General features: G+C 36.3%; 1 protein-coding gene and 1 long non-coding RNA gene across 2 annotated transcripts; one reads left to right on the forward strand and one right to left on the reverse strand.

Moving 5' to 3' along the window:
* Window positions 1-1,568: 1,568 nt before the first annotated feature.
* LOC113233505 (folylpolyglutamate synthase, mitochondrial-like) lies at window positions 1,569-8,614 on the reverse strand (the record flags this gene model as incomplete). The annotated part of the gene is made up of 4 exons (XM_026468629.1): window positions 8,413-8,614; window positions 6,947-7,027; window positions 2,269-2,376; window positions 1,569-1,748 (listed from the first exon to the last, which is right to left on the reverse strand). Coding segments are annotated over exons 1-4 (450 nt in total), but the record flags the coding sequence as incomplete, so codon positions are not given.
* Window positions 8,615-10,454: 1,840 nt separating this feature from the next.
* Window positions 10,455-13,499, forward strand: LOC113233506. Its single transcript, XR_003310711.1, has 3 exons — window positions 10,455-10,542; window positions 12,413-12,548; window positions 13,413-13,499. It is a non-coding gene; the product is annotated as an uncharacterized LOC113233506 (long non-coding RNA).
* The last annotated feature ends 138 nt before the right edge of the window (window positions 13,500-13,637 follow it).

Below are 13,637 nucleotides of genomic sequence, written 5' to 3' on the forward strand. Positions count from 1 at the left end.
ATTGTTACAGCTAAAAAGTACGCGCTCCCTATATTTATTGCAGTTTTTTGTGGTTTTATAAAGGTAAACAAAGCAGCATTCTGACACAGTATAATAAGACAAGTAGAGTGTAACTCCATACAAACGTGCGCACCGTGTACGAACACACACATTCGCATAATCTCGCGGTGTACAGTCAAGAGCACATCAAGTTTGACACTGTACTTTGGACCGTTTTTATCGTAAGCGGCTTAGAGTTGGATTTAAGTCTTCAGTGCTTGACGTGCTCTTGACCCCATCTAAACTCGCTTTGAATAGCGCGGATCATCCCACGCGCCATTCATTATAGAATTGGAGGTTCGCTCTGTGTTTAAAAAATTACATCAGGCAATTAGTCCGCGATTTCATATTGGAGTCTATTGGATGCTATGTATATTAAATATATATGTGTATGTATTATATATTATGTATTTACGTGTATATAGGTTGCTTGTATAAGTATATATCTAGTCATATAATATTATGTGCTATATTTATATTGTGTTTAAACTATATAATATCATAATTATTTATAAACTTCTTCCTATCTGTTTTAATTAACGTGTAAATGTAAAGTACCCTATGTAAATGTTCATGTTTTATTATTACGTTAATTATTTTGAACCCAGCTCTCCGGTTGACTGGTAGAGAAAGCCTAATGGCATTAAGTCTGCCATTTGTACTGTTTTGTGTGCAATAAAGTTTAAATAAATAAATAAATCAACTAGTAGACTTGTGCATTTTTGTGTTTATGGTTGTTTAAACAAGAATGTCTTAGCGCGTTGCAAACGCGCGTTCGTGAAACGCGCGTTCGTGAAACGCGCGCTAGCATCGCTGATTAGAATCGCGCATGTGTGCAAAGGTAGGGTAGGTATCGCTACCGCATCGCGTGTGCGTCGCTGCATAAAGTCGCCCTGTGTAACCGCTCTTAAATTCAGAATTGTACAGCATTTCATTTCTCGGTCAATTTTTATTATTTAAGTATTCGATTTTTTGATCGTGCAATATTATTTAATAACAATATTATTTAATATTATTTAATAACACGCAAAATAGGCGCTTTGTCGTCGAGTTGCGGATACCAGCCCGTTGCACCAAGTACCAAGTACCAAGTATTATTTAATATTCGAGTATTGTATCGTGAAATATTATTTAATAATTACACGATAATATACTTGAATATTTAAATAATAAATATTGCCACGGAAATTAAAATTATTATTAGAGAACACTGACCCATGACCGTTCTATTTCATAACCATACTCTCATAATCAAGATACCAATCCGCGATGCTGGTACAAAAATATCAGTACGTAAGTACTGCTTTCCAACAAAAGTTATTTCTATAAAGCACGATAATTTTATCAAATTATATTTACAACCTAGACGTACTACTAAAAAAATTATGTGACAACCCTACGCTCCGAGCAAAGTATAGGCATTGACGACGCGCCAAAAAGGCGGAAGTAGCACTAATTGTCTTATTATATTACGCTTATATTAGGTATTGTAGTTAGTACCGACAAAGCGACAAAATGGAATAAGTTACCTGTGAACTGTACAAAACATCATAGACCTCATGGAAATGCTTAGCAAACTTTTCCTGCGTGACAACAGCGCCATCTAGCCGAACGCGCTCACGTACTGCCACTAAATGTGGCGACGTGTACAACCCTGTACGAAACCCGTGCGCGCGTAGTATCGATTCGCACATTGCACTTGTTGAACCCTGAAATATATTGTATTTTCATTGTTTTTTTACAAAATAAACACCTGCTTTACAAATAAGAAGCTTCTGACCGAAGGGGAAAGATGTTTGGGCATCTGATACGTCACGACAGTTTTGTTAGAAGGGAAGATCGAAGGAAAGAGAAGCAGAAGACGACCGAGACGAAGTTATTTAGATCAGATAAGGGAAAAGGGAAAATGTCGTGCGTATCGTATTAGGAAATCAAAGTTAGAGGCTGAATAGAGATAGGGCTCATTCAGAGTGCAGGCGTGGGCGTGGCGGCGTGTGCAGGCAGCGGGTCTTGGCGTCTTGGCTTTCATAGTGCCGAAGCGACTAAAACCGTTAGATCCACACGTCGAAGTTGCAGACAGGTGCTAGACGCTAGACCATACACTGTGAATGGTATAGGCGGATTGACTCAATAGATCCACCCGCACGGCACACGAGCCACCACGCCAGCGTCCGCCTAGACACAGCTCTTAAACAAACATTTATATTAATTGTACTATAAATACTATACCTTTCCCTTGGTCCCGGCAACATGTATCACAGACAGTTCATCCAGTCTAGTCAGAGGTACTCCAGTCCTCAAAAGGTAATTCTCCATGTTTTCTAAGTTTGCGCATTTCTGTATGAAGATTTGGTTGTGTAGAAAAAATGAAAGTAAATTGTTTGCCCGCATTGTCCCATATAGATGTGGGGTCAATGCGGGCGTTCTAGCATAGCGTCAATAGAGCCCATCAAACCAAACCCACATAGCGCCAATCCCCACAAAGGCCCCAATCTAGTTCTAGTCAGTTGAAATTCCCAACACATTGGCAACGCTGGTCTCAGGGTGACGGGCGCAGTGGCAGTATCCCTCGAATCTTTGTGATTTAAAGCTGGAAAGTGGGATTGCAACTGTTATAGACAGGCGTGTCTCTTACTACCAGGCGCACAACTTCTTCGTCCCGTCATTTGATATCATAAAAAAAAAAGGTTAATAGTACGTACGTTAATAGTAGTAGTAACTGGAATAATCCTTAAAAATATACTTTATTTTACTTTTTACATGTTTAGGGTTACAAATCAATAATCTTAATTGTTAAGATCTTCCATTCTTTTTCAAAGCATTCTAATTATGAATCTCACTCAGCCAGTGATTCTACTCATAGAGTACAGCCTAGTCTACAGTACCAAAAAGAAACAGGCATGTATATTTTTTTATGTAAAGAAAGAGGCAAACGAGCAGACGAGGCGCTTGATGGGGTGGTCGTCGTCGCCCATGGACATTTGCAAGATCAGATGAGCTGCCTATGATTAGCCAGCCTTTGACATCCCTGTAACACGCTTTTTGAAGAACCCCAAGTCATAGCTCAATGGAAATACTTCAGGAAGAAGATCATTCCACATCTTGCAGGTTCGAGGAATGAACGAACGTGATGTTCGCATGGTCTTACAATGCCAAGCATCAAAGATGTATGAGGAGACTGTACGACAGAAGGAAGCGAAATAAGTTTTTTCAGGAGCAAGCGAGTTGAAGTCATGGTCTCTGTTTACCCCAGTAGGAGACTGGAATGATGGTATGTATGTACACATCAAATTTTAGTTGCGAAGCTCTTCATGTATCACAGCGCAATAAATTGACTTAACAAATGATTTTGTGCTCTCTCATGTCATCAAAAAGTTTGTGACTTTTAATTTCCCAGAATCAACGGCTTCTTAACAGGTTCCACGGTCAAGATTGATTGATTATTTACTCCTTTATTATGAAAAGTACTAATAATACATACAATATTAAATCGAAATTTCATTAAAAGTAATAGAAAAAGAAATGAAAAATTGTAATATAACTTCGCAATCTGTAAAGTACGTAAGCGAATAAAAAGTTAAATGTTAAAACACTCAAACAAAGTGTAGATAAAAATCTGAATCCGAACCAGATGTTTCTGGTAAATATTACATCAGTGCATGGCCAATCATTTTATTAGTAACACGTTTATTTTTTTACGATACCAAGTATCGGGACGAACATGTCGTGCGTCTGGTTGTAAGCGACACGTTTGTCCACAGCAGTTGACAATTACTATGGAGATAGAAATCTAAAGAAACGTATACCATACTTACTAAACAGTTTGCCTGAGGTTATTAGACTTGAACCTAAGAAATGTAAATTTAAACATCTTTTGTTTCAGCATTTGTTGTCAAACTTAGGGTCGTATTCTAGAACTCTACTCAATGCTCAAGTCAGTATGATTCAAAGCACTAGAAATCATACTCAAGTCCTTGCCATTAGAGTCGTATTTCCAGTGCTTGAAATCATACTCAAGTCTCCTCAAATCCTGACTTAAGCATTGAGTAGAGTTTTGGAATACGAGGCTTAGAGTAGATTATTGTTAAAAAACGTGTTAGGAAAAATATACGTATTAGTAGTTTTAAGATTATGTATATAAAAGCGAGATTCATTTGATCCCACTATGTATTTATCTAAGGGGAACTGTAATGGTTTTTTATATATATCAAATAATAATAAATAACAGCAGTTGCAGTGCTACTCAACGCTTTAAATCGCAAACATCTGAGGGGCACTGCCACAGCGTCACCATGAGACATAAATTGCCAAGTCCCATGTACCTGTACTTTCACCAGCACCCCTTACCCTTCAAAACCGGAACGCAATAATCCTCACATTACTGCTAGGCGGCAGAAATAAGTAAGGTGGCGGTCCTTCCCTGAACAAACTCTCTCACAACGAGCTCTTAGCAGTAGAGTACTTAAGGGTCTGAACAATATTATGCGGTGACTTCAAACACTTGTAAGCCCTGATTATTGATCACCTATATAGCCTCACGATTTGCACTGCGGCCGCTGCATGCGGAGATCCCGGATTCGATTCCCGGTAGGACTAAATTGGAAAGTAAACTTTTCTAAATTAGTTGCTCTAGTACTCATAGTACAGTAGGAATTCCCCAGTTTGTTTGTTAGTTTGCACCAAAACACTGAAAGTTAGGGACACTGGTATTGGGCAGAAGAGGGCTCTAACACAATACTGGTTTAAGCAAACACATGTCACGCTAACGTGAGATTGTAGGTCCTACCACAATTGACCCACCTCTGCACTTATCTATGCCAAAATATACAAAACTCTCCTGGGCTAACATTGGCTAGAGCCAGATGAGTTACAGACGATCAAAGTTCACATGTCTCTACAGCAAAATAAATCTGTTGGTGTGACAAAAGACGCTGGTCGCAGGGATGAAGGGTTGCACAGATCCTACATATGCTACTCTAATAATAATAGCGTTAGTAAGCCAATCACAAAAGCATTCTATAGATGAAGAGTATTTCTCTATTATGACCAGTAATCGGAATTGAGGGTGTTAATTTAACTAAACTAAAGAATAGCGTGGACATTCCCTTCTGACGAACTGACTATATAATCAGTTCAAATATTTGAATATGCGTATTATTTATTGATATTTGAGTACATCGGCGACAAATTATTATTTTCTATTAAGTATTTAATATTTAATAATAATTACCTCAGTGTCTCAAGACGAAAGTCTTTGACCAGTATGTGTTGCCAGTGATCACACGTGTATCAGAAACGTGGTCCCTCACTATGGGCCTCATAAGAAGGCTCAAGGTCACTCAAGAGAAAGCGATGCTCGGTATTTCCCTACGTGATAGAATCAGAAATGAGAAAATGAAAAGAAATGGAGAACTAAGGTAACCGACATAGCTCGAAGAATTGCTCAGCTGAAGTGGCAGTGGGCGGGGGACATAGCTAGGAGAACCGATGGCCGTTGGAGCGGAAAGGTTCTTCAATGGCGACCGCGCACCGGACGACGCTCAGTGGGTAGGCCCCCCACCAGGTGGACCGACGATCTGGTAAAGGTCGCAGGAAGCCGATGGACGCGGGCAGCGCAGGACCGATCGTCGTCGTGGAGATCGTTGGGGGAGGCCTATGCTCAGCAGTGGGCGTCCTATGGCTGAATGATGATTATGTGTTTAATACAAATTATTGTCTCAAAAATAATATTGTAATTGAGTTTCTATAGGTACTTACGAATTTAAATACTTTAGCCATTTTAAAAATAAACATGAGACAACACATATTTTGGAATGTTTAGAAAATAAACAATAAAATAGAAATTTTATACGCGTTGATGACGAAATGGGTACGTCCATACTATGAAAACGTTCATACTTTAAATTAACTCCCTAAATTCCGATATCATAGTGCTGCACTAACAATAACAATATATAGCGGGTGCCATGGAACTCACACGTAAACAACAACAAATTACACACAAGCTCACGAGCGAAACCATTGTAAACCATACAAATATTTCTCCCGCCTCGGGAATCGAACCTGGGATCTCTGCGTGACAGACCAACATGGTAACCGTTCGGCCACGGAAGCAGTTAACTAAAAGTGGTCATTATTACAACAGCAGATACCGTGATACATTAATCACTAAGTTCTCTAAAACTCATTATAAAACAACTGTATAAAGTGCTGTTAATAATAACTGCTATTTTAGTGTTGCGATTGCGTGCAGCATGCAATAGCCAATAGGTAGTGAGAGAGAAATGGCGCTAATCAAATGATTGGACGATGCTCGATTTGCAAATCTAACGATTATAACCTTTCAGTGCACAACATAAAGTCCTCTTTCTCATGTTATATCATATTGTTATCTATTTATTATCCTATTGTCCTAAGTCACATATTTGAAACTATGTTTTGTGCTTTATGCTATTGGAAATTATTCCAACATGCAACAACAGGCAGTTAATGTTAATCAATTTAAATGCAACTAGTGCCGAAAACCGCCAATTTGTTTTGAGTTATTGGTTAATGGTTACAACGAGAATAGCTTTATAATAGTAGCAGATTTAATTTCATTGAGTTGACGCCATTATCCACGATTGAATTGCAAACAACAGGTTACATAACAGTGTTGTCATAGTATTGCCAGAGCCCTTAAGTCGATAATTATAGTTACATGAAAAGTTACATTTTTGTCTACAAACCATAATATACCTACCTATAACCATACCTATGTGTATGTTTATAGTATAACCTAAAACTATAACTTCTATAGTGAATTAATGTATGTTAGTTTGCATCCCTAAACTGCCATGGATTGGAAAACAATTGGTTAGACCACGTTAAAAAGTTTGAACAATATTATATGGCATCATCTACTGACTTGACCCGTTTTAATATCTCTTCTGATCTGTTCAATGGTTGATTTATTTGACTGAAGCAAATTCAGCTTCTGTATGGCTTCCTAAAACAAATGAAAAAATAAATAAATAAACAAACATAAAATAAGAGCCTAGATGTCATGTTGTGAACAACAGTCTGCATAACCATGCCACACCAAACATATTTTAGTTTTAATTGAATTTGCAGACTTTGTTTTTTTTATGTGGTGGGAAGATGCCAACTAAGCCAACTAACTGCAAGTCCCTATTGGAAAAAAGTAGCTATTGATAGAGCTCACTGTCTTATTGGAAAGATCTAGGGTTGGGTTATGAAAAAAAAGCAAGTTGATTTAAGAGATAGACTATAAATAGAGAAGTAAAATAGTAACTCAGCTGAAATAAGTATATTGAGAGAGAAGACTGCCTTGAATTGGAGAATACCAAAATCAACTATTAATATAATTGCTCCTTATAACAAAATTTAGGAGCTATTTATAAAAATGAATCTTCATGCATGAACAGCGCCCCTTAGAGGTGGATGATTTTTTCAAAATTAAATGGGACTACTAAGGAGGTACCCTCTTTCCAACAAAAAAAGAATCATTAAAATCTGTTCACAAATACTGAAGTTATAGCGTAACATACATACAAAAAAAAAACACAGTCAAATTGAGAACCTCCTACAGCCTTTGGAGTTTTTAGGAGTAGGTTTGGAGAAACCCTTGGCCCGTGGGGTCCCAGTGCCCTTCATTTGTATAAAATTTTATCCAAAAAATTAATAGACTGTCTAAGAAACCCAAGGGCGACAGCTACCTAGTACAATGCATTAGCATAGCAATACAAAGGGGGAACGCCGCCAGTATCTTGGGCACCTTGCCGAGGAGATCCAATTTTATCCTAGCTCTACTTCCTAGTGTTTAAGCTCTTACTGTCTTTTCTGCCTTACCTGTTTATTATTAAATAAAAATAAAATAGAATACAATAAATAATAAATAAATTTAGAAAGCTAAATTTATAAATTAATTCTGATCTGGGTGTTTTACATTGTGCCTATGGTATTAAATTTCCTACTCCGGCGCGGAAATCTTTTGGACTTATAATTTAAACAATTAATAATTAAATATTATCATTAATAAGACTGACTGTACTGGCTAATAATATACCACCACTGGAAGTAGGTTTATCCTGAAGTGATAATTTTAAAACAGTCAAACAATTTAATGAAAAAATTAAAAGAAAATGTTCACTATTCTGAAATACTATTTAAAATTTTGCCTCCGACGTTACCTATCACAATATATTTTGGGACATTACAGGAAAATATTTGTTAACTTTTAAATATAAAGATTTTTCTTCAATTCATTATTTTTTATATGAAAAGGAAATTTCCATAAATAAATTATTCCACATACATTAACTAATAATTAAACAGTGAAGGTCAATGTCAAGTGTAAATACGGCTACATACCTCATAACTATACTTGGAGGAGAACATCCTTTGGCACATTCTACTCGCTACGAAACTCAAAAATCGACTGGGGCTAGTCATCAGAGAGTCGACCGACAATCTAGACGCTTTCAGCTGCGTAACCAATTGCGTCCATTGAAAAAACGTGCCTATACGCTTGCACAGTCACCAATGCTCATCGAAAAATGAAATCTTAGTAAGTGGCACGCATACGCAACTTATCAATGAGATATTATGAACAATTGTGACATTTGACCCGCATCTATGCTGTGTCGTCACAGTAAGAAACCTAATATTTCCAGTGTAACACAATTTCTACGAACCAGTGTATACCAAAACATAACCTCAAAGTACATGCATAACAATGACAGACGCACACACACGCACGTGAATGAATTTTGAATTTTGACAACCGGCTTTTTTGACGACTTTTTTTTCATAGCCTAGATGTTTACAAATTGTCATCTTATTAAAATCGGTAAAAATGTTAAATTAATAGAAATGCACGCAGAGCGGATGCCCCAGAGCAAAACCTAATAAGTTCTTTAGACAAAATTTGACAGGAGAGCCAAAAAAACAAAAATCTAAATAGCTCTGCTCTTAAGCAAATATCCTTTTAATGTAAAAAAAAAAGTAACAGTATTAGAGCCGTAGTCTGTGTATTGTCTAAGTATTAGGTACTAGACTGTTAATATTTTAAACTTTAGCCTATTGCAATATGTAGATATTGAAAGTTCTATATCTACCAATTACAAGTTACGACGCGTCGTCATCGCGTCGTCTTAATTTTATATTAAAATTTTAATCAATGTGCTGTCATCTAGCGACAGTAGCTGAATGACGATGAACGATTAACGCTTATTAACTATATCTGAGTTTTTCATCGACCATATCAAATCGTATCAATCGACTATAACGCAGCGGAATAAGATTTACTTTTGTTTGTTATTACAAAAAATCCATTACGATAAACAGAAAATGGAAAATTTATTGAAATTAAATAAGAGTTAACGATTATAATATATGAAACACAAGATAATGGCTATTTGTGTTTTCAAGTTTTTAATATATTATTTTGACTACAGCCGTATAGTCGTCATTTTTGAAGACAGAGTAAAAATGACATTTGTAAGGTTGCCAGTTTTCATATAAATTTAAATAGTTATGTAATTGTTGTTAATAGTTTTATCGAAAAATTGTGAAAGAAGATAAAAAATTGCCAAAAATGATTGAATTGTGAATGTTACGACGATCTAATGATTACTAATTAACTGCGTTATTGCCTTCTTTATTCTTATTTTGACAGTTGGCCTACTAGTACCGAGATCAAGTTTTATTCATACGATACATTTTTACAAGAATAGGCGGATTTGATTATCTATCTCTCTCTTCTCTTCTCATTAATTATATATATTAAATTAAAATTAAAAACTTTAAAATATGTCTCCTCTTTGTATTTTTCATAAACATAGTTCTAAATACAGTGTAAGTATGTATGTATTACCTTTACCAAAAATTGACAATTCTAATGAGCTTGCGCACAGTAATTGGATGAATAGGTCGAGGATGAATCAAATGAAACAACTTCGTCGTGCTATTTATAAGCATGCCATAAGCGTGATGAATATTCAATCGATAATCGATAGAATATTTATCGACTGCCATCACTAGCTGCTCGCAAGCAGTCTTTTATTTTATTTTTTCCGTCCTCTAAGCAAGCAGGTACCACTTTTGAGAAATGAACTGTCATTTTACTCCGTCTTCAAAAAAGTCGATGGTGGTACTTAAGTAAGTGATGGTAGATGTGTTACAGGTTGCCATCTTATTATTAAAATCCGCTTCTATGAAATCTATGAGTAAATACATAGTAAATATGTCATTTTACCTTAGAGGATGGAACATTTTACAAAAGAGATTAAAAAAATATATCTCAAACTGACAATAAATATTTAAATGTCTATTTAGTCAAATAATGTTCGTTCGAATATTTTATCACAAAATATTTTTTTCTAATTAAATATTTTATAATATTGCAAAATGACGGAAACGGACGCTACAAAAAGACCTTTGGAAATGCCAGCTAAATTTATTCCATATCTACAAAAATATAGAATTTACAAGTTGTTCAAGGTAACATTTTGATTTCTGCCCGTTATATTAGCAGAGCGGAACAGAGCGGTTACACACTGCGACTTTTAACAGCGATGCAAACGCGATGCAAGCGCGCGACTGCATAGATACAAACGCGCGATTACATCGTTAGCCTTGGGATCTAAAGGCGATTGCATCGATACAATCGCGAGTTTGTATCGTTGCATTGATGCAAACGCGCGTTTCACCACAATAACCACAGGGTCGCATTTCAGAACGTGACAAGTATCGCCGTGATCATCAATCAACGAAGCATTGCTTGAGCATTAATTGAAATCTTAATTAAGCATTTTGTTTATTCTTGAATAGTTCTCAGTGCCGTACTCAGCTGAACTATACTCAAGTTTGAGTTAGGATTGTCCATGGTTGTATGCGATTTTCGTTCATTCATTTGTATTTATCTATTAATACTGTATCGCCTCTTGTCTTTCTTAAATGAAGAATTTTATCATTGTCAAAATTAAATACGTTACTTTGAAATTTACTATTGGAAATGAAAATTATTTGCTACGATGATCGCTATAATTCCTAAATTACTATGATAATACTATTGGAAATTCTTAAATTCTTTTTCCCATACATACAAACCCAAGCAAAGAATCTGTATTTCAGGTGCGATTGTGTACCCACGATTGTCTGGTTTCGCTCATCTGTTATGATAGGTTAATTTTTTTTTACCATATCTTGGTTTTTAAGCCAAGATATGGTAAAAAAATATATCATTAGGCAGCGATATAGTTTTATAGTTTACTATATCGCTGCCTAAATCTATGTTCCTCCATGTCGTACGGGTCTTGTAGGCCTTTCAACAACCGAAGCAATTGAGTATGATATTCATTATTGATATATTTTTTTTGTTTCATCGTAATATTGTAATTTTTTTGCCCATCATTGGAGTACATAATAATCTGGTTACGCTTGTACTCAAGCGCAACCGGACCTCACTCAAGTAAATACAGATTTTGAGAACACTCAAGACAAGATTTTAGAGTTGAGTACGGTTTAGGAATCAGCAAAGGTGAAACGAATCTCAAACATTGTTTAAAAATAAGCCTCAAGCCAAGCTGTCACCCTCTGACATTACTCAGGTGAACTCCTATTACAGATTCTACGCTTGAGTAATGTTCTGAAATAAAATCTCTGCTTGAAACCGTACTCAAGTCCTGATTTGAGCATTGAGTAGAGTTCTGGAATACGGCCCTTAGTGCTTGGGGTTGAAAGCGTGTACCGCTGCTGGTATCACTTGGAATGTTCGGTAGGATTGTAATGTAGCCAGGACAGTAGTAGACTCCGGAGCCTCCATACATCTTGCTTAGTAAGTTTAAAGTTCAAAATTCAAAAGGGTAAAGAAAAAGTGGTAATAAATCCAGTTTTATAAATAATTCCCGTTTTATTAATATTTGTGATCTTTAAAATGTTTATCGCACTAACTAACTGGTAAAGGCTAACGAAAAGACGTGTTCGCTGCCGCGATCGGGCAGGGAGTGACGACGGAACGAAACAAAATCAGAGTGGCGAGGCAAAGGAATTATTAAAGAACGATTCAAAATTTAAAAACGAGTGGCCCGGGACCGGAGAAAATGCGATAAAAAGGTAGAATGACGACGTAAGGAACTCACATCGTCACAGGGTTCACGACAGGAGCCTCCCGCACGACGACACATGCCATTCCTTTACTGTACGTCTGGCGCACCATTGAATGGACAACAATCGACGAATACCTTACGCCCGCCAACTAGCAAATCCTTTCAACACGATGGCAATCATTATAGTGTACGACATCGATACGATAAGAAAAAGAAATGCGTAAAACATTATATTATGTAATTAATATCTTACCTACACACAGGATATGCTGGCAGATCTGTTGATTACTATGCCGAAAGATCATTTGAAGCACATGAAATTGTTCCTTACCAGACACTTGCATAGGACGAAGGACACTGATAGGATTATTCTACTCGTTTCCCCAGAACTTAATATCGGTAACCAACATTCATGATCAGTACACTACTCATTATATAAAAAAGATTTCTATCCGAAAAATAATTTCATTTTCAATATCGAGTTCTTAGGTTTTCGCGATTGTTACACATAGGAAATGAAACTTTTTTTCCGGATTTAAATCGCGTATATTTGTTTTTTCAAACAAACCGACGTTTCGGGCCCTTTACAGGTCCTATATATTCTCAGGTCCTAGGTATTAATAATTAATAATAAATTGAACTTAATAAAAATTCATTCAATAAAATAATTTGTAAAACTTAATATAGCGTAAATTGGAATGTTTTCTTTGTAAAATTAAAAATAAGGTAGGTATTTAATTAATAACTATTGTAACTATAGTGAAAAAATAGGGTGGTTTGCATCAATATTATACATAACTGGTTGAAGACTGTCGGAAGACCTCAGTCAACCGTGACCATGGGACCTGTAAAGGGCCCGAAACGTCGGTTTGTTTGAAAAAACAAATATACGCGATTTAAATCCGGAAAAATAGTTTCATTTTCAATGTTTTTTTTTATAATATCAAGTGATGGGACTAACAAGTTGTGCACCTGATGATAAGATACACGCCTGTCGATAACAATTGCAGTGCCACTCAAAGCTTTAAATCGCAAAGAACTGAGGAGCACAGCCACTGTGCCCGTCACCCTGAGACATAAGTTGACAAGTCCCATGTGCCGGTAATTTCACCAGCACCCTGCTGACATTACTGCTTGGCGGCAGAAATAAGTAAGGCGGCAGTACTTCTCTGGACGAACGCTTTCACAAAGCGCTCTTCTGCTAGGTACTAATATATATAGTAATCGTAAAAACCTAAGAAGTCAAAATGAATAAACTTTCAGATGTGAATAAACTAGTTAAAGAGTTAACAAAGAATCTCGGGTTTTTCGTAATTACAAGACGCTGCGTTATGGATAGACTAGAAAAAGTAAGTTAAGATTACCTGTTGGAAACGTAAATGATATATACCTGTACATTGACTTACAATTATATGGACGACGGGTCTAATACAAAAACCACAAAAAAAATGTCCCAAGTCAACCTATTTAAACGTAGTGACATGTAAA

Source organism: Hyposmocoma kahamanoa, unplaced genomic scaffold (genome assembly GCF_003589595.1).
Source record: "Hyposmocoma kahamanoa isolate Upper Pololo Valley unplaced genomic scaffold, ASM358959v1 78919, whole genome shotgun sequence".
NCBI lineage: Eukaryota > Metazoa > Arthropoda > Insecta > Lepidoptera > Cosmopterigidae > Hyposmocoma > Hyposmocoma kahamanoa.